This window comes from Mastomys coucha, unplaced genomic scaffold, assembly GCF_008632895.1.
Source record: "Mastomys coucha isolate ucsf_1 unplaced genomic scaffold, UCSF_Mcou_1 pScaffold13, whole genome shotgun sequence".
Classification (NCBI taxonomy): Eukaryota; Metazoa; Chordata; class Mammalia; order Rodentia; family Muridae; genus Mastomys; species Mastomys coucha.
Genome location: NW_022196895.1, coordinates 58859644 through 58886656, shown reverse-complemented (window position 1 = coordinate 58886656; position 27013 = coordinate 58859644). Strand labels below are relative to the sequence as shown.

The window sequence follows — 27013 nt, the reverse complement described above, 5'->3', positions numbered from 1 at the left end:
AAAGGATGTCATGACCTGTGATCATTCTCAGGAAAAGTTGACCAGCCGCTAGACTATTGATTTGTTCTGTATTCCCAACTTTATTTCAGAGGGGCTGAACTTTTCCAGGCTACAATTGTGAAAGCTGTAAAGGCAAGAATTGAAGAAGAGAAAAAATCCATGGACCAGCTGAAGAGACAGTAAGGATACTCTTCCCTCTGCTTCTCTGCCCCCTTTTTCATCAGTACATTCAACCGTGTCTTAGCTCTGACCCATGAAGAGTGTAGGCATGTCTAACAATGAAGGGAATGGGTCCATACTCTATAGTGAGTGTTGATCCCTCTGTCAGAGGATGCGCTATCCGTGTTATGCTGAAGATGAAGGCAGTTTAACAGGATGGCAGCTCCAGGGTGTGGGGAAGGTGTCGTCTTGGGAAAAGGCAGGGAGACAGCATAAATTCAGTTATTTAATCCCGAGTCCTGAGCTGGTCATTGAAGGTCTCTAACCATTTGGTGTTGTTCAATTAGAGTGCACAGTTGTCCCTATGAGCTTTTGTAGAGACTGATAAACTAGTGAAAGAAACACTGCTCCAAGCCAAGCACTCGTGGGTGCTCACTGCATTTCTGGATCCAGGAAATCAACATGGAGTCAACTTCAGAAGCGTTTTCTGAAATAATACAATGCATGTGCAGGAGAATGGTTGCCCTCAGACATGTAGGGTCCACAGCAACTGGAAGCAGCAATAGTGTGAAAAGTCTCTCCCCAATTTGACTCAATACTTTTCCTACACCACCATCTTGGGTGGGACAGGGGTGGGCTGACGCTTACATGGGACAGGGGTGAGCTGACATGGGACAGGGGTGAGTGGACATGGGACAGGGGTGGGCGGACATGGGACAGAGGTGAGCTGACATGGGACAGGATGGGCTGACATGGCTCAGGAGTGAGCTGACATGGGACAGGGTGAGCTGACATGGGACAGGGGTGAGCTGACATGGGACAGGGTGGGCTGACATGGGTCAGGAGTGAGCTGACATGGGACAGGGTGAGCTGACATGGGACAGGTGTGAGCCGACATGGGACAGGGGTGGGCTGACATGGGACAGGGTGAGCTGATATGGGACAGGGGTGAGCTGACATGGGACAGGGGTGAGCTGACATGGGACAGGGTGAGCTGACATGGGACAGGGGTGAGCTGACATGGGGAAGGGGTGAGCTGACATGGGACAGGGTGAGCTGACATGGGACAGGGGTTGGCTGACATGGGACAGGGGTGAGCTGACATGGGACAGGGTGGGCTGACATGGGACAGGGGTGAGCTGACATGGGGAAGGGGTGAGCTGACATGGGACAGGGGTGAGTTGACAGGACTCAGGCAATTTGAGAGTTGAGTTGTAAAGAATTTTCTAGCAATGAGTGGAACTTCTAATAACTGGTAAACATCTTTATTTTGAGTGTTGATGTTTAAAAGCTAATATCCAGAGACTTTGAACTCTAGATACTTTTTTCAAGAAAGTGGAAACCCTGTCCCATCTTTCCAGGGAAGTCCCCTGCGTTCGTAAGAGCAGCTTCATTCCATCTTGACCTCACTTCTTAATTTGCTTCCCTTGGAAGGTATTCCCTTAAATAAAGTAGATTATTCCATGGTGTGACTGTTTACACAGAAACCTAAGGTGAATGCACAAACTGTAATATTCCTGCAGTGTGGTGCAACTATTGCAGTTCTCTCTAGCTCACACATAGTGGGTGAACAAATTTAGAATTTTTCTGCATTTAGAGTATTCTCTCATTTCCCATAAGTGAGACCTGACCCTTTGTATTTAGTTAAGAATGCTAAGCTGGGGCAGAAGAGATGGCTCAGCCATTAAGAGTACAGCTGATCTTCAAGCAGACCTGGGATCTATTCCCAGCACTCATTTATAACTCCAGCTCCAGGGGGATCCAATGTCCTTTTCTGACCTCTGAAGCCACCAGGCATGCACATGGTACACATACATACATGCATGCAGGTAAAACACTCATTCACATAAAATTAACAAAAGCAACAACAAAAAATGTAAAACTTTTGGTTATAAAATGCTGTAATCAGACTGACTATGATACAAAATGGCAACCGATATCAAGGGCTAACCTTAGCACAATGACTATTGAGTGTACTACTAACCCCCAGGATCTGTATGAAACACAGAGAACCATGGTGTCTCTCCATCTCCCCCTCCCTCTCCCTGTCCCCCACCGTGTGTGTGTGTGTGTGTGTGTGTTTGTGTGTGTGTGTGTGTGTGTGTGTGTGTGTGTTGGAGTTATTTATTGCTAATAAGCTATGCTCTCCTAACCATTAAGTACTTCAAAGTAAACTGACCATTTTGCTCATGTATTTGGCTCCACAATACACACCTACAGTGCTGGCTATGACATGACTACTGCGCATATGCTCTTATTGTTACTAACACTGCCTTATTTATAGGATGGATCGCATCAAAGCCCGGCAACAAAAGTACAAAAAGGGTAAGGAGAGGATGCTGAGCTTGACCCAGGAGTCAGGGGAAGGCCAGGACATCCAGAAAGTCTCAGAAGAAGATGATGAAAGTATGTCAAATTCCCATCCTACCGAGTGTTTTGACATCTGATAACGGCATGCTGTTGGTAGGGCTGTAAAGCACCACTCATTTTCATGCTATCAGGAGCTCCCAATGTGACTAGATATGTTTGTTTCATTAGTACATATTGAGTGAATGAATAATTTTGCAAGCATCTACTCTTCAACATCATGCCTTTAATGAACACAGCCTGGTTTAGCTCACAGACCTATTTCTAAAGAAATTGGCATTTTTTTTTTTTTTTTGCTTAATCTGTTCCTTTAGGGAAGAGGTTTTAGATGCGCTGCCTTTGGTGTCTATGAAGGAAACATAAAAATTAAATATGCATGCTCACTTTATGTCACTTGTGAATAGTTACAATTCAAAGTCCAGGTATAACTCATTATAAGGAATTCACTGTGAAACATAGAATGTGTTATTATATTTAATTATAGATTTATAAAACGATAGCTTTAATAGTCTTGTATAGAAGCCTGCATGTTTTTCCACTTAGGGGAACTAAAAAAAAAAATAATGCATGGTCTCTTTCAAGTTCCTAGAATCTCTACATTAGTAGTAGCTGTCCTCCAATCATGTACTGATGTCATCAAAAGAAAAAGTCCTATCCTGTGCTTGGTGCATGTTAATGGATTATTTACCACTAAGTACTTCTTTAAAATGGGCAATGACTCTTTCATGTTAATTTAATGAAAAAAAAATTTCAGCATAAGACACATTTTTGATGACTACTTCCTTTCTGGTATTTCTTCACACGCCCTCCGATCCTAGGAAGAGAGTGAACATGTCGCATACTATTAAGAACCTTCAGTGTTGGACAGGGGTCTCTTAGCACATGAGGGCTTTCATAGTTAGTGACTTCCTTTTCCTGGCCTCTGATGTGTTTTTGCAACTTTACCTAGATTTGATGATTTGAGTTGTTAAAGCGTGGTTTTCAAAACATGTGTGCTCACTTCCTAAGAATTAATGTCTGGACGTATTTCATTTTAGGAGAAGCAGACAAACAGAAAGCCAAGGGCAAAAAAAAGCAGTGGTGGCGGCCTTGGGTTGATCATGCTTCCAGTAGGTTTCCTTGATCCTCTTCCGATCTCATCAGTTCTAACCCTTATATCCTTGACCAGAATTCAGGCTCCCTATGACCCGTGTGTCCCATGCATGGTTTGACCCTTGTGACTTGATAGGGGGTCAGAGTGTAAGAGCACGGCTGTGCTAACGGGTCCCTGGGCCCTGTGGACTTTTTTTTCCCCCCCGAGAAATTAGAGTGGTGGCTAAAGCAAACCAAAGATAGGATGTAGAGAGTATTATAAAGAAAGCAAAGAAGGAAGTGTGCTATCTAAATCTGTGGACAAGAGCTCTGCTCCTTTTCCATGTGTTGTTTAAGACCCTGAAGGATACGTTTAGCCCCAACTGGGACTCTGAAGGATGACTGCTCTGTTAAAAGTGTCTGTGACCCTCTTTGTAAGGCACTGGGTGTGGATGTCAATGAGCCTCCCTCCTGTCTTCCCAGACCTTTGATTTCATTTGCCTCTAAGAGTTTTTAGAAGTGTGTTTAGTATACAGATGATAGAGAGCCTGAAAGGCATTTACATTGCACTTAAATTCCTCCAAATCTCAAAATGATCCTGCAACAATCAGCACCCCAAACACCTAGGCCCAGAATGCAGCCCAGGCTCAGATGTGGCCCTACTAACAGCAACCAGGAAAGCGGCATCTGTTAGCCACATCAACTACAGTGTGTTTCCTTCTGATGATACAAATGGATGTGTGGTTGCGGACACCATTGGCTCTATGTGTTCCGTAAAGGCCAGTACTGGCCAATGGTTTTATAATGGAAGGCCTCATTACAATCCAGTCTTTCTGGATTCCATAGGTAAAGTGGAAGAGTGAGAAGTTATTGTCTTGAAAGTAATGTGTAGTATCTTTCACCCTTTTGAGGCTTACGCTGTATGTCCACAATCACAACTGTTCTGATCAGCCAAAGAAACTCACACAGTGCTAAGAGCAACCCTGCTAGGAGGAAGCCATTAGACAAGTACACAAATCATAGCCTTTTCCATCCCGAATCATGACTGTCACCACCACCTGCAATTAATTGGTGTCTCTCACCTCAGAAGTTGTCTTGTAAAATCAGCAAGGCAATTTAAATAGCATGAAAGTTCAAATTTGCTTGCTATCTTTGGATTTAATTAGATTTAAACCTTTAATATTTAATTTCAGCAGTATGGTTAAAATTAAAAAAAAAAAAGAATGCGAGAGTTGCAGTGAATTCCACTTAATTTTCTGCCCACGTTCGAAGGTTCAAGTTGAGCTCCAATGTGGCTCCTCTGTCTGTGGGTCATTGCTATATTAGTCAGGTTAACAACATGTGAACAACACTAAATGCCTATCCTATCAAGTCACAAGTAAACTGTGCCTACTTTTCTGTTTTTAAAGGGCCTTTGCTAATTTAATGTGACCTATCCATTTCATAAATCACCTCATATTGAGTGGGTCAATTCCCACCGCAGTGACTGCGGTTATCTCTCCGATTCAGCAACTAACTCATTTCAAAAGAATTGGATATGGTCTTTGATAATCACCTTCCATGTTGGTAACAACTCAGCTCCCAGTGATGGTTAATGGCATTAGATTTTTCTCATTCATTTCACCCTCATTATATCAAACTCTTCTGATAATCAACTCTGTGTGCCTTGTTACAACATATTACAGTGCAATAATGGAGAGCTGTCTGTAACACATGGTTTGGAACCGTATTCTACTTGTGGGACTAAATTTCTTCTGTATAACGTTTTCCAAGTTTGAAAGGAACGAAAGGGGAGGACTGTGTCCTTGACTGTTTTTAACTCTTCATGCTCCAGCGCTTATCTTTAGATCTGGAAGAATGTTACTAGAGGACCTTGCTTTTATCTGTTGAGTGATTGGGCTGGGCATTCGAATCCTTTCTGAGAGTTGCTGAGTTTAAGTGGAGTTGCAGTGTCTATTGGTAACAATGTTCATTAAGATGGTTGGTTAGCAGCAAAGATGTCCGCACACGCTATGGTGGCAAATTTGCTAGTTCCAAACCTATGCACACACACAGGACTGCATTATTGCTGTTCAATGATACCTTCCTTCCCACTGGAGTATGTCTCTGTATCAGCTCCGTGTGACCCTACTCATTACCTAACCTTGCTTTGTTGACACATATCCAGCTTAAAGGGTCAAGTTTCTGTGGACACAGTGGTAGAATTCTAAAAGTTAGTTTTATACAAAGTAATTTATCAATGACACAGATGACACCAACATCTGTGTTTTGTGTCTGGACACAGCCTGGGCAATGTCTTCATCTGCCCTAGTGTACGTGGACTTTTTACCTTATACTTGTACTTCACTTTGTACAATGTACTTTTTAATTCATCACAAACAGCATACACTAGAGAAAATATTCGACAATATTTTCCAATGATATTTTCCAAAGGACTAAGAGACTTGGAAAAAAAATTCATTGTTTTAAGTGTAGCAGTTCCACTTGTTTGCATAATAAACTAATATTACATAATAAACTGATATTACTAATGATAACATCAGTGCTTGAGATGAAAATCATTTGGGCTCAACACTATGAATAAAACTGATAGAAGGTATGATTGAATACAACTCTAGCTATCGTTGGTATTCGTGCCTATAATGAGGGTAAATGCTCCATCTCATAATGCCCTGTGTTTGTCCCAATAAGCCATGTGATATAGAGTCCACAAAAACTTCCCTGCAAAATCTCTCAGCTTAAGTGAAGGCATTACTTGAATGGTCTCCCTCACTGTCAAATGTAATGCTGTAATTTTGGTTTGTTCTTGCTTATTATTATCTTATGTTGTATTGCATCGATTCCCTCGGGCCTGGACCCAATCCTCTAGGCCTGGTTTTTTTTCCCTTCAAAACATGAGTAACAAATCACAGTGCTTCTGTTCAAGGATATAAGGCCCAATTCGTTCACTCTGCATCTTCTCGAATGAAGACTCAGAGACTCTGATACTGTATATGAAATGGTTCAACTTTTGACCATAGCCAGTGACATTCAAGCAACTAGGGTTAAACAAGCCAAGGTTTCATGTTACCTTATGAGGTATAAGTCCAAATTATAACTTTAAACATCACATTACCTCACCCCAGAGATGCCTTCGTAGTTTGCAATCCCATATACAATTAGAAGTCATGAGTATGCATTCCCACAATGATGGTACAGTTCTTGTAGCATCAGGAGGGAGTCTCTTTTCTCTATTAAATTCAAAAGTTTTCAAACATATAAAGACTGAATTTCCTCATTGTCTTTAAGTCTCGAGACATCTCTGATTTCGATTTCCCCATTCCTGACACAGTCAGTATGTTCTTGCAGGGCAAGTGTCAGATGAGGCAGAAGCAGGCCATACTGTTTGTGCTCTGCGCCTGATGGTCAGTATAGTTCCCCCTGGATTTTATTATGTTCCCAGGGAATGGCTTGTTGACCAGAAGTATGACAGAGCCAAACCTTATGGACCCAGGCTGCTGTCCTCAGTCTATCCTATGGACACAATGTTGTAAAAGCAGTCAGACACAACGTTGTCATCTTGTTTTGTTAATTGATATTACCTACCCTTTTCCTCTTTGTGGCATTGTGTTTGTTGTTGTCGTCGTCGTTGTTTATTTTATTTTGTTTTGTTTTTTAACTCTTTCAAATGTCTTGTCTTCCATTGCCTCATGTGTTACGTGTGAAGAAGCCAGGTCTGCATAGTATTAAAGTGAAGTAGAGGCTGGTGGCACTGGCCTCAAACCTGGGTCACCCTGGTTAGTTGTCTGTAACAGACTGTGCCAAATCTTCCACTTCACTCTTGGCCTTTGTCTAGACGATCAAAAATTGATGAAGAGAAAAGAAAGGGTGTTCAAGTATCTTGACGTCTCCAAATGGATTCAGCCCTTTAAAACAGTGAAGAAGGGAGAAATTGCCAGGTCAACCCCTTAGTTGCTGATCTCTTAAAATGGTACAGACAAGGCCTCATGCTCTGTAGACCCAGCCATGCCAGCACTGTGTGTGACCCCAGACTAAAATGGGTTCTTTACATCTGTTTTCTCCTGCTAACATCTCTTGCTGTGGTCTTTTTGAGGGGTTGGGGATGTGCATTTCATTAATAAGCCCACCCCCCACCCCCAGGTTTCTTGTGTCTCTTTCAAGAAATAAGCAAATATTTTGTTTTGCTTAGTGGTCAGGAGTGGAGATTATTATTTGTTTGAAACGGATAGTGAAGAGGAGGAAGAAGAGGAACTTAAAAAGGAAGACGAAGAACCCCCACGGAAGTCAGCGTTCCAGGTAATTAGAGGGATGGGGACAATGGTGGCCATCACTAGGTAGAAACATGGCGATTGTTTTTTAACTGACGAGTCTTGCTTGCAGGCCTGGTGACCTCCTCTTTACTCCTATGGTGCAGCTCTCAGAGACGTCTGGTATATATCTGAAATTGTGTATTTCTAATTAAACTACAGCATTGTTCCCTCTCAGTGACATCCTAATTACCACTTCACATGAACAGGATGTGGCTCAGCTCTTCGTCCCTGACATCAAAGCAACTTTGATGACCTAAACAAAAAATTTTCTGTTGCAAGTAGGCAGATTTCTCAGCCTTGCCTCGGATTGCTTGAACACTGGGCTCACAGTTCCCTGTGTAAAAGAGTTGGTTGTGTAAATAATACACATGCTCTGCTTTGAAATGATCGCTTATACAGTGCATTTGGATCATGAAAACTAGCTTTAGGTTTTGTACTACTAATGGTATCAGAATATTAAATAAGAATCATAAGCAGCCAGCCCAGTCCTGATCTTTTTCAGCTGAGATCTCTTTGTTCAGGAACCTGCTGACTCAAGCCCAGCTCTGACCCACCTACCAACACAATGTTAATGGGGGTAGGATGCAATCCATCCTTCTTGAAGATGAGGCCTTGTCAGTACACAGGGAGTGAACTCTTTGTACATGTTTCTCTTACCTCTGGATCACAGTTGGAACAGCTATATCTCATTTATCATAGTACAGGACTTATAGAAAGATATCCACAAAACCTCCTGATAACCCATGGTAAGGCTATGCATTGTTCCCTAGACAGGGCTTTCATAACTGGACAAGCTCAAACAACTAGTTTTTGTGGTGACATAGAAAGCCAAGTAGCTTGTGGAGGCTCCTTGGTGCGATGCTGCCTCCCTAACCTATCCATTGCTCCTCTGTGTGTTTGGCGACCATGTTTGTATGCATGAATGAAGGTGCTTGCCAAATACTAATGACTTAACAGCCTTACTTTTTATGTAATGAATTTTATGCTAACCACCACTTACTGTACAGCAAGGAGAGAATATGGACCATCCTCACTGTGTTTATGGACTACATGCTTTGACTGAGTCCGCGTTCTCCTAACTTCCAAGCCCAGTACATTTTATTCTAGCTTTGGTGATTGGCATGTTTTAACCTCAACATTAATTGTAGGGACAAACCCATGTAACATCATGTATTAAACTGTTAACTTTTGTTTGGTTGGGGTTTTTTTTCCTACTAATTACTCTTGCTTTGTCCTTCTTTGTAGAGAGCTATTGGGAAGTTTGCCTCAGCCATTTTAGCCTTGCCAAAGTCTGTCATTAAACTTCCCAAAACTATTCTTCAGTATTTAATCAGAGCTGCAAAGGTATTTCATGTTTTACTGATGTGTAGCGTGTGGCTCTCTGCTCCGTAGAACTTTAGTAAAACATTCTATATCTACATTTTCTCTTTTCTATGAGTTGTACAATGAAAATATTGTACGGATGTAAAGCATTGAGTCGTTGAAAAAGAGTTCTTAGGAGCCAGACTTCTTACCATTTTAGTACTTTTTAAAGTAGATACCATTGGAGATTATCAAGAATAGAAAGAGGAAATGCAGATATATGTGTACTTTCTCTCTTCATACTTTTACGTAAGTTACGTCTTATTTTAAAAGGGTTACATCTGGTTGCATGCATCAGTTTATAATGAGTAAAACATTCATCATTTTCTCAGAAAGCTGGTAAAAATAATCTGTATGCATCAGTTTATAATGAGTAAAACACTAATAATTTTTTTTCTCAGAAAGCTCATTAAAAACAATCTGAACCATCTTCCAAAAACAAAACCTCTCCTGGATATGTCCCTTTTTCAGCTTCTTGTTAGTCTCCAGCTTCCTAATTTGGATCCAACTGTCTAGTTCCTGTATCCAGCATACCTCCTTTCCTCGAGGCTCACTCCCAGAGCACAGCAGTGCTACTGAATACAGTTTAACTACACATTTGGTGTCATCCATCTAGTACACAATGGAAGTCAGTCAACTGCCTATATGGCAGTCACCTCATGACTAAAATCCACAAAGAAAAAAGAAAATCATCCTTCTTGAATTTTGTAGTACCACATTTCCCCTTCCAAACTCAGCCAGGCATGAACTCTGAAACACTTGGGTCAATGTTGATGGTCCTTGAGTTCAAGCAAACAGTTGGGACAGTGACAGAGACCAGTGTGCCTTGCCTTTTTCTGGTGATCTCATTTCCATGCTTATTCTGTTTCCATCGGTCATGTGGACCTGAAAACCTGAGTCTCTGTGAAGCTCACAGGTGAGGCCAGATTGCTGCTGGTCTACCTAGAGCCACAGAGCCCCACCTCCGACTCCCTTTCATTTTAAATTTCAGAAGGCTGACTTGAATTAATAGTCACTGCTGCTGTCTCTGTGGGGACTTTATCTTGTCTCCTCTAGGAATATATGTAAATTCTCAACTCGTGATTTTAAAATTATTAAAGAGAGCAATTGCAATTTATCCATCCCTTCTGTTACAGATGATTAAATAATGAGTTAAGAAACTTTTGGGTCACAGTCCAATTAGAAGACAAATTATACAATATTACCCATTTGATTTAAGAATCCCCACTCTAATGAAACTCTCCGTTTAAAAGAATATATGCATTGTTGCTTAATGATCTCTTGATAAAAAAAAAATCTTTTTTCCCCCTAATAATGAAGATGAACGTTAAGATAAAGTCAGACACACATGCACAAGCATACACATGGCAGTGACTATTAACTGAGCCCTCACACTTTGTGTGCATACTTCCAAGCACTTTCTCCTTCCGGCTGATGTAGTAAAAAGCCTGGTACCCTAGACAAGCCACCAAGTTGGGTGTGAGTTAGATTGAGCTGTAATGTCATGATGTGGAAGGTCAGTAAAAAATCTTCCATTTCTTGACTCCGTGAAGGCCAGAACCCTTTTCTGAAATAGGAAAAGGCAAAACTGGCCCTCAGTCAAGTATTTGAAATCTTAAAACGTTTAAGTTTCAAAATGGCAGTCCTGAGACAGCTGTACCTGAGAATAAGAAGCCAGTGGCTCATAGTGTGGTTGCCCCCTCTTGCTTTCCTGAGCCCGCATGACCAGAATGTCCCTCTCACCAAGAAGACACTGGTGGCCTTCACCCCTTAGGGACCAACCCAGTCCTTAGTTCTCCCCACTATGTCATGTCATTGATGGTCCTTTACTTGCTTTTCGTAAAGTCTGTTAATCCTGCTCTTCTCTGCCCTCCTCTCTCCCTCCCCGCTGTTTGCTTTCTCTTCAGAAAAAGGATGCCCTACAATCCGTGTGCCTGCTCTACTCACAAATCATTACCTTTTAACTTCTCTTTGGGATTCTTGCATTTTATAAAAGAATAATTGCTTAATACTTTCCTTGAATGAAATGTCATCCTAGGTCATTCTTCAATCTGAAGATTTATTATCAGTTCACTTTCTTTTGAAACAAACCGTATTGTGCAAATTTGCCTTTTAATGTACTGAACCTGAGAGATAAGTAGGCAGACTCTCAGCTAATGTGTTCAGGGAAGATCCAGCAGTCCTTGCTTTGATCTTTCTGAACATCAGTTCATTTTCTAAGATCCAGCAGTCCTTGCTTTGATCTTTCTGAACATCAGTTCATTTTCTAATTCTATAAAATAGGGCATGTCATCTCCAGTATTTGTTATCTAGGAATAATACCAATTTTACATTTGTGTTAATTGACCATAGAACTCACATTTTTACCAGTGAGGAAAAACAAAGTTTTTTTGTTTGTTTGTTTTTTCTTGGACCATATACCCCTCACATTTCCATATTGGAAGAGCTGAATCTTTATTTTCTGTTGACATCAGAACCCCATCTGTTTATGTTGTGTTTTCAAAAAAAAAAAAAAAAACCCTGAACTATGAAAATAATCTAGGATAAAATGACACTACATGGGTTTACAGCTGTCCCTTCTGTATGTTTGTCTTAATCGTGACAATGGAAAACCCAGCTTCCCTGAGACCGGGTGTCGCATGTTAAGCATGCCTGCTTGGCTTCATGGCTTCTAGGAGGCTGATTTTTATGTATCAGGTCTTAGTTATTGCTTTGGCATGCTTCTGGGAATGTAGAGGGTGGGTCTTTCCAAACTGCTCCTTCCTGGTTATTGGTTGTAAAATTTTGATGCAGCAGTTGTCAGCTCCTGAATGCAACTGACCAAGGGCGGCCTGAGGTACCAGCATCCCTCCCTGTTTCCCCGGAGTAGCTCACTCGTACACTGACACCATTTTACTTTTAAAATACGCATCCCTCTACAGAGCATCTTTTTCAAGTTACCCATAACCACTATCAGGAGAGCATTGAAGATGCAAAACTTACTCCTCCCAAGTAAATAAGACATTTAAAGAAGTCACTTTGCTATTGACTAAAAAGTTTGTGGTGGGAGAAACTCCTCTTAATGGAGTTTATCAAGACCTCTGACTTCAGATTGTTGAGTGCAAAGCAAAAATGTCATGGCTGAGAATCACAAATGGTGGTGGTGTTTCGGTGAAATGATGGTTTGGTTTTTACCCAGAGTTTATGCAAGATCATCTGTGACACCAAAGCAAGTATATCCCACAGCTGTTTATACATTGCATCTTATGGTAATAAAAGAACAGCTTTAGGTGGGTGTGGTGGTACATGCCTTTAATCCCAAAGCTTGGGAGACAGAAACAGGTAGTTCTACAAAGCAAGTTCTAGGCCAGCCAGAATTATATAATGAGACACCCCCCCCCTGTCTCAAACACACAAGCAAACAAACAAACAAACAAAAACTAAGTCAGCAGAGGTCAAGTCAACATAAGAGAGATTTGTAAGAGAAAAACACACTTACACAGGAGAAGCTTGACTTAGGTCCATTTTCATTTTTGAATTACTTTTTGAAAGTCAGAAAGTAATTGGATGATTTCCTTTCAGTTTGTCTACCAAGCCTGGATTACTGATCCTAAAACAGCGCTCCGACAGAGGAGGAAAGAGAAGAAAAAGTTGGCCAGAGAAGAGCAGAAGGAGAGACGCAAAGGATCCGGGGAGGGTAAGTGCTGGGCAGGAAACAGCCACTGGCTGTGTGCCACAGAAGAGCACAGCTAGGGACATGGGATGCCTAGGGTGCCTCCAGATAGGGTTTTCAATCCAATAGAATTGGAGATGTTGAAGAGATTGTATTACCAAAGCATGATGGAATTCCATCTTAATTAAGTTTCTATTCTATAAAGACCATGACCCAAAGCAACTTGTGGAAGAAAAGATTTATTTTTACCTTACAGCTCAGCTCATAGTACACCACTGAGGGAGTCAGGGCAGGAGCTTGGGAAAGGTACAGGAGTGCTGCTCATTAGCTTGATAGGCCTGTTTTCTTAGAACAGGACCACGTGCCCCACAATGAGCTGAGTGCTCCTCCATCGATTGTCACTTAAGAAAATGTACCACAGGCTTGACCCCAGGTGGGGGCATTTGCTCAATTTATGTCCTCTCTTCCCAAGTGACTCTAGCTAGTGTCAAACTGGCACAGAAGTAGCCAAATACTATCTAGTAGTTTCCTGACATTTATGTGAAAAACAGTATTTTACAAAATTATTGAAACCACCAATAGAACAAAGGAAATCAGAGTACCTCAACACCATATTTTATAGTGTGAATAAGCACGTATCACAGTGTCTAAGTGTCAGAGAAGAAAAACAAACAAACAAAACCCCTACCAAATTGTATTAATAACAGTGGTTGCTTCTTGGGAGACTGGAAGTTAAATAATGCAGTTGAAGGGAACCCTAGGTTTTTATGCTATAGTTTGATTCTGTGCAAAGATAATGCAATCGTGGGTTCCTTATGATATGAAGTTAAGAAATTTTGAGGCTAGAGAGATGGCTCAGTGGTTAAGAGCACTGATTGCTCTTCCGGAGGTCCTGAGTTCAATTCCCAGCAACCACATGGTGGCTCACAGCCATCTGTAATGAGACTGGATGCCCTCTTCTGGTGTATCTAAAGACAGCTACAGTGTACTTACATATAATAAATAAATAAATCTTTTTAAAAAAAGAAATCTTAAAAAAAAATCAAAATTTCTCATGTAATTAATTATAAAATTTGTTCTCTTTTTTTTTAACCTTCCCTCTCTTAGTATCTCCTGGTAACTATAACTGCATTTGAAAGAAATAAATTTAATGTATATCCAATATAATAAGCCAAGGAATGGAGGGAGATCCAGAATCTGGTGAATGTGGTGACTGTATCTGCATACACTTGTGCACATGTGTATATATGAACACACACCACATATACACACACACACACACACACACACACACACACACAGCCTCCCAGAAAACTGCATCCTACCCCAATGAGGCGTTGGTCTTCTCCGCCTTGGCAAATGCATGTTGTTTGTTCATTAACTTTTTAGATTTGAGTTCATGTGCACAAAGGCGTCTTAAACTTTCATTAGTAATGTATCATGAACATTTCTCCTATTAAATATTCATGAAACTGCCGGGTTTTTTTAATGGCTATAAAAGGTTCTACAGTACAGATATGCATAATTTATTCAATTATTTCATCATTAATGGACAAAAAGATTGCTTCCTGATTTTTATCACATCCAACAATGCTGTCATAGGTATCCTTGGAAAAAGCTCACATGTAGCCGTACATAAATGTATATGAAAGTGTGACAGAAGTTAAGAGTAACACACATCTTACAGAATAGATTCCCAAAAGTAGGAACTGAGTGAAAGGTTATGCTTCATACACTTTAATAGTTTTTTCCCCACACAAGTTTTTAGTAATTTATACTTTTATGTGCCCGGATAAAGGAAGTACATTTCTTATAATGTCATACCAAAGCCCTCCACTGTTCTTTTTATTACTTCTTTCCTGAGGGATTTTCATTGGAATTTAGTTTAATCCTTATCTAACGATACTGGGCGTTTTTACTTTCTATTGTCTGCATAATTTATACTTTGTATTTGAGGGTTCAAACACAGCTATTACTGTCTTCTGCCATTCTCTGGGAGTGTTTGTCCTTTTCTTATTAATTAGGACTGCTTGGACGGTGGGCATATTGCCTCCTATGGTGTGTGATAATCACGATTCCCTGTCCAATGCTTGCATTTTGATTTAGTTTATGATACGTGACTATCCAAACAATATAAAGTTGCTTTGATATCAAAACATATCTAAATTTCTGATATTTTAGAATCGTTATCTTGCTAAATAAGAAAGCCTTTAGTACCCAGTGTTAAGCAAATGTTCTCCTGTATGTCTTACTTACTTACTTACTTACTTACTTACTTACTTACTGTGTAGTAGAGCTGTATTTTTGTACCGTTAGTTACATGGGCAATGATCACAGCCCTACTAATTTAAAAAGTCTTCCTTTTGAGTTAGAAATAAGCAATAGTCAAGCTGTCAGCTCCTAGGTCAGCTTCTATATGAACTGCAACTGTATTCTGACTCATTCTTCTACTGTCAGTCTATGAATCACTGTCACAGGTTGAGTCCAGTAGCCATGGAGATAGTTTTAATATTTAATGAGGCAAACTCACCTCACTATGGTTTTATTCAACAAGCATATGGTCAGCAAAAAAAAAAAATTAATATTCCTTGATCATGAAAATTGCTCAAGATCCTATAATAATACAGTCAATATGATGAAACATATTTTATGTGCAGGTCCAGTGGAATGGGAAGATCGAGAGGATGAGCCAATCAAAAAGAAATCTGATGGACCAGGTAACAAAACAGGGACAAAGCTGATCTGTGAGGACTCCTTTGCCTGCTCTTGGGACTCTTTTCCTCCTGTTGGGTTGCCTAGGCCAGCCTCAGAGCAGGGCTTTTGTCTGGTCTTATTGTATCTTCTTTTGTCCTGTTTAGTTGATATCCCTGGGAGACCTGCTCTTTTCTAAAGGGAATCAGAGGATCGATTGATCTGGGAAAGAGGGGAGGTGTGGGAGGAGGAGAACTGAGAGGAATGGAGGGAGGGAAACTGTGGTCGGGGATATATTGTATGAGAGAATTCATTCTCAATAAAAAGAAAAAGAAAAGAAAGGAAATGGCATTGCCCCATGTGGTGAAGAAGGGTAGTGCAAGGTTATGAACCCCAACCAGGAGTATGGATTAAGGCTGAAGGGTCTCAATCCTAGCCCCTTGAAATCTCATGTCGCTGCTGAGATGGAGAAGGACTCCTGGGAGAGGACCCAGCCTCTGGAGCATGGGATGGAATGTTGGGTTCCTTGATGTCTGTGCTCATGGTGAGATGCTGCATAGAAGCTACCAGAATAAGAGCATTTAAAAAATGTTGACATTTCTTCTTCTTTTTTTTTAAAAAAAAAAAAATAGAACTTTTAAAATTGAGATATAATGATGCTACATATACATACTCTGATAAACATAGAGGATGGGGGACCATGACATCAGGCTAAGGAATCTCTCCATCCGCTCAAAAGTTTGTTATTGCTTTGTGTGAAGAACACCCAGAATCCCCTCTGCTGGCTATTTTAAAACATGCCCTAAATTATACAAATAAGTCGTTTGGTGTTGAAATGCTGAACAGCTAATAACCATTGCTTCTAAGTGACTAAATGTGAATAGGAGAAAAATAAGAATGAGTTGTCAAAACCCTAAGACCTGCTGAAGTATATCAGTGGCTCTTGCTCTAAGCTGTTCAGCCTGCAGGGCTCAAACCTTCCTTTTATGTCTGTAAACGTATCTTGGTGTCCTCTCCAAATCAGTAGGGGGATTGCATGCTTTGGTCTAGAGTTCTTTAAATGCATAAGGGGATCTGGAGACATGGCTCACAGGTTAGAAACTCGTTGCATAATCATAAGGCCTGGAGTCCAGCTCTCAGCACCCAGGTAACAAGTCAGAAATCCTACATGGGCCTGGAATTCCAGCTCCATGGTGATGGTTGGGGGTGACAGGAGGATTATGAAGGCTTGGCGACTTCCAGCCTCGTCAAGAAAGCATCAGCTCTAGGTTCAAGGTGAGAACTTGCCTGAAAGGATCGACAGAGAATGCCAGTGGAGGACACTGGATGCTCTCTTCTGGCCTTCACACATGAGCGTATGCATACTCTAAAACAATAAGCACATAGTTAGATAACTAGGAAACTGGGAGTGCAAAGAAGAGAAGCATCAACGGACCCTACCTGCTTCCCAGCCCTTCATCTCTGCCTTTGCTACTTTGCTCAGCAAAGGACCCTGTGTTCCTTCTCACCTCTTAAGACATATGGAAGACGAAGGGATGCAACAGCCCAGAAAAGTCCTGAGGAGCAGCAGGGGTAGTAGCTGCATAGGCAGGAGATATTCCCATGGGGACATAAAACATCAAGAGTCTAGCCTCACCTGGTTCTTTCATATTGCTACCTGCCACCCCATTCCCCATCATCCCCCTTAAGAATGGCATTCACCTGGAGGCTCCCTTCTTTACATGACCCTTGGATGAAAGCAAAACTTTACTAGAAGTAAAGCTGTCTTCCCTCTTAGACCACTTAGCTCAAACCCAGGTTCTTTTCCTATATCCTAAAGCCAAACTCTGATGTACACTGTGACCTTCAAAGCAGAGAGGAGATTAGTGGGGAGCAAAAACAAGCAATTCAGTGGTCATATCTGCTCACACTAGAAAGGAGCCTATGGGGCTGCCACATGATTGAAGACTATCCACCACGTACATAAGTGATAAGGGCAAACAGACAGACAGACAGAATGGTCTACTCCTTCTATTCTGAGTCTTCCTTGATGTATATAGTAACCAGCATACGAGACACGGTTTCATTATACCTGTACAAAGTCAAGTGATTGCTGCGGCCCAGCAGATAAACCTGTCTATCCACCTCCCCGCCATAGTTAGAGCTCCTTAAGTCTATATTTTTTTTAGCCATAGTTAGAGCTCCTTAAGTCTATTTTTCTTTTTTCTTTTTTTTTTGCAAATCCCAACATAATACATAATCGCTAGTTACCATCCCCTGCCGTCCGTAGGTCACTAGATAGAACCCTTCCAAGAAAGCTTGCCTTGAGCCACTTTCTCCCAGTTGTCCCATCCCTGGCCTGGTGATGTGGCTCTGCTCTCTGTTTCTGTGAGATCACTAGATTAGATGCTCAATGTAAGTGATATCATATAGCATGTGGTTTTCCATACCTGGCTTACTTAATACAACATGATGTCCTCTACGATCATCCATTTGTTCCAAGTGACAACTTTCTTGTTTCATAAAGCTGAGTGATGTTCCTGAGGATGAGGTCACCAGTCACTAAACCTCCCCCCAGTCTTTCTGAGTGTTCGAAGGCCCTAAAGATAGGCTCTAGGAAGTTCTGGGAGATGTGCATGTTGTTGACATTTTGATCACAATAGAACTCTGAGCAGAGCTGCTCCGTGACAGCTCTCCAGTCACAACTGTAGTCAAGGATAAAACTCCTATTAGCAATCCCAGGGCTTCTGCTGCCTGGAGGTGATGATGGATCCTGTGTGAAGAGTTCCGTTGTTGACATAAAATTCCATCTAATTGAGTGAAGAAGATGGATCAGTGGTGTATGAGCATGCACAGCCCATGAAGAGAGCTCTGTGAAAGAAAAGATGGTTTGCCGGAAGTATGAATGGGAGGGGAATAAAAAGCTTCCACCAATAATCCCTAAAATAGCTGTAGGAAAACACTCAAGGGACCCTATGAGGCAGGCATAGATCATTCCTATTCTTGAGTCAATACTAGGTGCACTTTGAGTTGCAGTCTCTAATTTGCCAAACTCCTTACAGTCAGGCCTAAATATGTATAGGTTTTCCTTGTCACAAGTTCATCCAACTACATACCAACATGTTCTAGGGGAAAAAAAAATACATCTCTATTGAATGCATACAGATCTTTTTTGCTGTCTTCCTCTAACTAATACAGTGTAGCAAACACTTCAGTAGAGTAGTCCTAGTAGCAAGTATTAAAAATAATCTAGAGATGGCTCAAACTATGAGGGATGGTGTGTAGAGATCCTGTATATAGAGTATAGATAACAGTTTCACATATGGAAGGGACTTAACCCCTGAGAGAGTTTGATATCTTCAGGGGTTCTGTCAGTTCCTCAGGGCCCTCCTGAGGGACTATGTTGAGACCTGTTATGACTGACATGACAAATCCCACCTGAATCTGGCTTAATTCTGTCACTCTCTGGATTGCCATTCCTTCAGTCTCTGCTCCACACTTTGTCTCTGTAACTCCTTCCATGGGTATTTTGTTCCCTCTTCTAAGAAGGATCAAAGTATCCACACTTTGGTCTTCCTTTTTCTTGAGTTTCATTCAGTTTATGGATTGTATCTTAGGTATTCCGAACTTCTGGGCTAATATCCACTTATCAGTGAATGCATACCATGTGTGTTCTTTTGTGATTGGGTTACCTCACTCAGGATGATATCCTCCAGATCCATCCATTTCCCTAAGAATTTCATAAATTCATTGTTTTTAATAGCTGAATAGTACTCCATTGTGTAGATGTAGCACATTTTCTGTATCCATTCCTCTGTTGAGGGACATCTGGGTTGTTTCCAGCTTCTGGCTATTATAAATAAGGCTGCTATGAACATAGTGGAGCATGTGTCCTTATTGCCTGTTGGGACATCTTCTGGGTATATGCCCAGGAGTGGTATTGCTGGGTCCTCAGGTAGTACTATGTCTAATTTTCTGAGGAACTGCCAAACTGATTTCCAGAGTGGTTGTACCAGCTTGTATCCATCCCATATACAATCACCAAACCCAGACACTATTGTGGATGCCAACAAGTGCTTGCTGACAAGAACTTGATATAGCTGTCTTCTGAGAGGCTCTGCCAGTACCTGACAAATACAGAAGTGAATGCTCACAGCCATCCATTGGCCTGAACACAGGGTACCAATGAAAGAGCTAGAGAGAGGACCTAAGGAGCCGAAGGGGTTTGAAGCCCCTTAGGAGGAACAACAATATGAACTAACTAGTACCCTCAGAGCTCCCAGGGACTAAAACACCAACCAAAGAGAACACATGGTGGGACACATGGCTCCAGCTGCATGTGTAGCAGAGGATGGCCTAGTCAGTCATCAATGGGAGGAGAGGCCCTTGGTCCTGTGAAGGCTCTATGCCCCAGTATAGGAGAATACCAGGGCCGGGAAGCAGGAGAGGGTGAGTTGGTCAGCAGGGGAGGTGAGGCAATAGGGGGTATTTTGGAGGGGAAACCGGGAAAGGGGATAACATTTGAAATGTAAATAAGGAAATATCTAATAAAACAATTCTGTCACTATCTCTGTTGAGAGCTACCTAGGTGTTTGGATCTCAGTCCCCCTCTGTGTCTCTAAGAATGAGGAGCCCAGTCCCCACTAGGGACAATCCTGCAAAATCCAGATCTGGCTGTGGTATACCTCACAGTGTATTCAACAGCACAGCTCTTGGTAGCGTTCCATGCCCTTAACACTGTACCATGCTTCTTCTGCCTAGATAATATCATCAAGAGGATATTTAATATCCTGAAGTTCACCTGGGTTCTGTTCCTGGCCACAGTGGACAGTTTCACCACTTGGCTCAACTCCATCTCAAGGGAACATATTGACATATCCACAGTTCTGCGTATTGAAAGATGCATGCTGACCCGAGAGATAAAGAAGGTAATGCTGACGGCAGCCTCTTCTCTACTCGCTACGTTCCAAGAGCTGCCAAGTCCACACGGACTTGTTGAATCCCAGCCCAAAATGCATGGGGCCAGAGGAGTTTCAAATTTCCAATTTTGATTTTGGGTTACAAAATATTTTCACCTAAATAATTGAATAGTTTGGGAGAGGGAACCCAAATACAAACATGAAACTTTATTTCTATTTCATCATACACTTGACCTGAAAGTTATTTCTTAGACTATTCAAGTGTGCTGGCATTTTAACTGTAACTGTCCAGGAGGGCTTGTATAGAATTTTCCACCCCATGGCAGCATGCCAATATTCAAGGGGTTTCAAACATGGGGGTATTAGAATTTCAAATTGTCAACCTGGGTCCAGGTTAGTTGTGTCGCCGTTGCTGTTGTTTGTTTTGTTTCCTCCAACTTGGCACAAACTGGGGCCATTTGAGAAGAGGAACCTCAAATGAGACAATGCCTCCATCACAAGGCTGCTAGGCAAGTCCGGGAGTCATTGATACCGGAGGTCACATCCCAGCCTGGGCAGATGATCCGAGGTACCGTAAGAAAGGAGAGTGAGCAGGTCACAGGAAGCAAGCAGGCCAATTAGCAGCATTCCTCTGCGGACTCTCCTTCAGTTCTTGCCTCCAAGTTCTCACCCTGGCTTCCTTCAGTGATGGATTATAAACTCTAAAACTGAACAAATTCTTTCCCACCAAACTGCTTTTGGGCTTAGTGTCTACCACAGGAAAAGAAACCTGAGGAAGACAACCTCATCTAAAACTCTGAAATAAAATCCTATCTTCCTGGAGAGCAAATTACATAACCATTTAGTTCTTCGTGTGAGGTGTAAACATCCCCTCCCCTCTCTCACACACACCAATGGGTCCTTGGAAAAAATCCCCAGTTTATTCATTTTCTCTTTTCTATCAGAGTTTATAGGTGTGCTGGGCCCTATATAGGATTTTAATCTGGGAATTTTGATCTGAAACCTCCAGGAAAATAATTAGGATGTGAGAAGAGAAGCTAACAAAACATACAAAAGTTATATATGGTTTGTAGATTGGGTTTAAAGGTAAGTCTATTTTTATACATATAATTTTGTCAATTATACCATAATGGGGTTGAGAACATATTTTAAATATATAAAATATAACAAAATAAAAAATAATAATGGAGATGAATTAATATAGCTGAAATCAACCTACTTGAACAGGGATTTGATGCTTTTCTCCACTCAGCTTGAACCAATTTCTGGAAAAGGGACTGTGATAGAGCAAAATTGTCCTCCTGTAAAAATTACACCGGGCATATGACTTACCTTAGTTTTTGCTGTTATAAAATGTCTGGCAAAAGCAAGTTAAGGATGGGCTGAGGGTTGTCTTACCGCTTGAGGGGATACAATCCATAAGGGTGATGGTGGCGGAGGCATGACAGTAGGAAAGGAGAACTAGGTCACTTTGTATCCACAGACAGGAAACATATAAATGCTGCTACTCAGTGGGTGTCTTAGACACTACTGCTCTGATGAAACCCCATGATCAAAAGCAACTTTGGGTGGTCGTTATTTGTCTTACACTTCCACATTGCTGTTCATCATCAAAGGAAGTCGGGACAAGAACTCAGACAAGGCAGAAACCTGGAGGCAGGAGCTGACGCAGAGGCCATGGAGTGGTGCTACTTCCTAGCTGGCTCCCTCTGGCTTGCACAGCCTGCTTTCTTATAGAACCCAGGACCACCAGCCCAGAGATGGAACCACCCACAATGGGCTGGACCATCCCCTACCAATCAGTAGTTAAAACAATGCTTATGTAGAGCCCAGTCTTATGGAAGCATTTTCTTAATAGAGGTTCTCTCCTTTCAGATGATTTTCTATTATGTGGAATTGACATAAAGCTATCCTGCATGGCTGGATTCCTCCATTTGCACTTTTTATACAGTCCAGGACCCCAGTTCATGGGTGTCATCCACATTCACGACTGACCCACCTTCCTCAGTGAAATCTTTCTACTAATGCCCCTGGAGACATTCTGAGAAGTGTGCCCTATGTAGTTCTGAATCCAGTCAGGTTGACAGTGAAGATCAACCATCATATCGAGTAATATTGGCTAACCCCAGTGGCCATAAATGACCTGACATTTACCCCTAAATTAACTAGCCTCGTTTATAGATGTGTGCTTACCATAGATTAAGCTTACCGTTGCTTAACATAACAAGTTCTACAAGCTGTCAGTATTGGCAACAGCCGGCACTGTTCAAACACGTGCTTTCATGAGAACTGTTGTGATGTCCCCTCTTCTACAGGGCAATGTTCCAACACGGGAAAGCATCCACATGTACTACCAGAACCACATCATGAACCTTTCTAGAGAATCCGGCCTGGACACAATCGACGAGCACTCTGGGGCTGGTTCCAGGGCCCAGGCAGCACACAGGATGGATAGCTTAGATTCCCATGACAGTATCTCCAGGTATTCTACTCTCTAAGCAATGGGTTTGTTTGTGACGAAGTGAATGAGGTAGATGTTGGCAAAGATGAGGAGTGTATGCAAGTGGTGAAGGTTAACCAGAAGCATGGGGTGGTAGCCTGGGCCCTGCAGATCCAAGCAGCAGTGCTGAAGGGACATTGTCCTGCTGTAGACAGAACTGGATAAAGCAGACATCAACAGTGAACAACTTCCAGTGTCCATACCTATAACTGGCACAGCGTAGAGATTTATAAGTTTCAGGCAAATAAGCATGATCCATTCCACTTGCCTTTTACTCATTACTACTTACGTAAGGGCTACATCTTTACCGTCTTTCAAAATGGTTGCTTCACCAAGTATCTTTTCTTCTAGCATTTTCTACCTTCTGACGATAACGCTGATCTTCTCCTTTCAGAAGTGTTACTTCAAACATTTAGAAGAAAAATGTCAGAAATAATTATGTTAGCCTCCGTCTTCTCTAGGTTCATGGTCACACATGCATGGTTCACAGCAGGACAGCAGGTGACTTAATGGTAATGATGGTTAGACTGTCTCTTGATGTCTCTCCCTTCTTCCCAGGCAAGTGCCCACCCCGAAAAGCCCCAGGACCCTCTTCATCATGGTGTTTGTTCTAAATCACTGTTGGCCATTGTAGAGAGCTCACTAAGCCCACGTCACTGTCTTGGGGAGAAAATTGACAGTTCCAGGGTGACCATGTGACTGGATGAACTGCACCATGCAGCTATCTTATAGGCCAAGAATTACATCTCTGAGGGTAGCCATGTATTTTTAAATCAAATATCTAAAAAGCTATATCCCTATTCTAGGTCAAGGTTTGAGCTCAGTTCTAGAACTAGCAAAAACAAGAGCCATCCCCCAGATGGTTTCGATCTGAGGAGGCTCTCTGACCATTGCCTCGTCCACCTGGTGTAGTGAAGAAGGACTGAAGAACCTCTAGGTGGCTCCACACATCCAGCCAGCACAGTGGCTGCTGACCATATTTTTCTTTCAAAAATATTGACTACATTTTATTTCGGATGGAAGGAGGTAGGAAGAATGTAACATTATTGATATCAAACTCAAGAGTATAAGTTAAAAAATCAGAGAGACCAAGGTTGGTGCTCCATTGGCTACTTACGTAGCCAGCCCATGCAAGGCCCAGGATGTGGTCACCAATACCAGAGACAGGAAAACAAAACTGAAGACCAAAATTGCACCCATTGGATAGAGTGGTTAAATAGAGAATTTCTTACCTTGAAGTATAGTTTCATAGATGTTACTGAATTGCTGTCTTTGAATTGATCAATTAAGAAACTCAAACACAGCCATATACCATATTTTCCTTTGACACAGATCTGAATCTATTGGTATCAAAAGAAAATCATATAAATATATATGTGTGTGTATAATCACATCCATGTATATATATATGTATATCACTCACACTTATGTACATATATATATAAGGTATATTATATATGTATATAAAACTCAAATGTTAAAATAGTCAGTTACATAGATATATCTAATATACATATGTATATATGTACGTATATTTGCCTGTATTGATTCTGTGTAGATAAAACGTTATGGATTTAGTCCTTCCCTTCTTCCCAAATAGATACTCTTTTAAGGTCTTTTCAGGAATAATAAAAGGATGATGTTTTCTGTAACTTGAGAATGCACCAATTATTTTTAAGCTCTGAAATCAAATATATTTCAGCTAATATGTTCTTCCTCAAAGGAGGGAGGCTTGGAGCCAGACTTCTCTTAGAGCTCCAAGGTGAACCATTTATTTTCTAACTGAAATGAAGGTTAAGATGCTTTCTAGTTCTAGAGTAAAACAATTGTTAGAATAACACCGTCATGGTGGTTCTTCGATCCTCTCTTTACCTGTACTTTTGCACTTTGCTCAGACAGTAATTTCTGGATGCAGTAGTAGTCGCAACAGCTCTAAAGCACAAGTGTTGATGACAGTGTCAACTGACTTCCAGCCCCCTGCATATCCTCTGAGACCATCCCAGTATCTCTGTGAAAGGGAAGGTTCACTTCTCTTGTCTCACAGGTTTTGCTTAAGTAAAAACCCACTGTCCATTTTTTAATTTATTTAGATGTTTTGTAAGCCATAACTTCTGTCTCGTGTGGAATCTCTAATTCTTCCTCTTTGATCTCATTCCAACAAGATTTCCATACCTAGAAATCAGAGCATTTGAATGCCATCCTCTCTCTGATTAATCTCTATGTCCTGAATCAAAGTCCACTTTACCCCCATTTTTCTTAAGTGCCTACCTATGTCAGTCACAGCTGCTCCCTCATCAGGGAAGGATGGGCTAAGGGCATGCTTTAGAGACACAGTGCAGGTCTGTGTTGTATGAGGCACTAGCTTCAGACCCTACTGCCAATATAGAAACAGTGACGGCGAAACTAAGTGAACACTGATGGGCAGATGTGCAAAGTATGCAGAGGTGTGCAGTCTGGGAGGAGTGAGGTGGAGGAGGTAGGCATGTCGGGATGCCCTGGACACACTCAATGTGGACTAACACTGCTTCCTACACAGGGGTGAATGAAGGTAAGTAAACAATTCTTGGTTTCCACATACTCCCACTTTAGAACCAAATGATAGTCAGACAACCATTGGGGGGAAAAAAATCATGGGACCAACGGAATGCGAAGAACACGGAGGTGAGAACATTGAGCTTCCCTAGAGGCATTCCCAGATGGCGTAGCACCACCATCAGTCCATCCTCTGCTCGGTCATTTTTCATAACACTTGCAAATGTCCCTCAGCTTCAGACCACACTGTTCTGCATGTGTGTGTCTAACTCAAACTATGTTTTATTGCTCTTAATTCCAAAAAACTACTAAAGACCAATCTGCCTTGCCTGTGCAAGAGTTGCACTCATATTCAACTACAATTATTCCCACCCATCCAGTGAAGAATATGTACAGTATAGAACTTATTACTATATCTGTTTTTTTCTTTGCCAAGATATGCTGCCTCCTACTGTGACTTGTATGGTTTTCTCAGTCCCTCCTTCTTTTACCTCCTTTCCTTGTTTATTTCATAATAAGGAGATGTGCTTTGCTATCTGGATTCCAAGGTTTGACAATGAAAAACGGAGGCAGAGAGTGGTGCTAACACCTTTTGATATTTGAACAAATCATGTGTCATCTCCCAAAGGAAATATACACATATACATTTCCCCATAAAACTTAAGATTCTTCATAGACTTCCTTAATATCACACACACACGACCTGCTTTAGGATAGCTGCTTTAGTACCAAACTCTGAAAAAAAAAAAGAAATTAAGAGATTATTATATTACAAATTATAAATAAATATCCTGACAGACTTGATTCCTATATGAGGGGATTTTTAATTACATAACAATTTATAATATGTTCAACTAAGAAATTAAGTAATTATAAATCAAAGCTTAGGAGGCTACAGAGGAAAACTACCAGCTCAAACAAAACCAAGCAACTGCCTTTAAAAATGACCTAGACAAAAACCCATGACCAGTTTGCAAAGCTGGGAGTCACTCGATATCACTCTTATAGATTGATTTAAAAAATAAAAAATAAGTTAAAATATTTGCAAAATTATAAAACACACGAGAAGCCAGAACCATTATCAATAGTCTGTAATGTATTTTGATTTTCATTTTTAATGTGAAGTAAAAGGGGACGCTAAGTTCACTTTGTGAGTTTATGAATCAACAAATTTGCCCTTCATCGATGGCTGAGTGACACACCCAGTGTCTTCAAACAAAAGTCCACCTCCTTTAAGGTCTCCAGGGACCCATGCACTGGGGAGAGGTCGCATGTCATCAAGGAGACTGCTCAGACACCTGCGGATTTGGGGCAGACAGGCCTGATGAATATATGGCCGCCCTCCTTCAGCTTGAATGACCACAGTGTGGCCTGTTCCCTTTGAAATTTCTGTCCCAACATCCATGACACAAATTTTCACATAAGAATAGTAGACATAGTCACAATGAGAACCTAGAAAATGAATACAGAT

At 41.3% G+C, this 27013-nt stretch overlaps 1 protein-coding gene across 9 annotated transcripts in view; it reads left to right on the top strand.

The window, feature by feature from the left end:
- Positions 1 to 27013, top strand: part of Piezo2 (piezo type mechanosensitive ion channel component 2) — a 388432-nt gene that overhangs the window by 334109 nt on the left and 27310 nt on the right. For all 9 annotated transcript variants that reach the window (XM_031365853.1, XM_031365850.1, XM_031365855.1 and 6 more), the window contains 8 exons: positions 90 to 179; positions 2444 to 2565; positions 3564 to 3635; positions 7787 to 7893; positions 12831 to 12945; positions 15579 to 15638; positions 20353 to 20519; positions 22826 to 22992. In XM_031365853.1, the coding sequence (XP_031221713.1) occupies positions 90 to 179; positions 2444 to 2565; positions 3564 to 3635; positions 7787 to 7893; positions 12831 to 12945; positions 15579 to 15638; positions 20353 to 20519; positions 22826 to 22992 (900 nt within the window). The remainder of the gene's footprint in view (positions 1 to 89; positions 180 to 2443; positions 2566 to 3563; positions 3636 to 7786; positions 7894 to 12830; positions 12946 to 15578; positions 15639 to 20352; positions 20520 to 22825; positions 22993 to 27013) is intronic.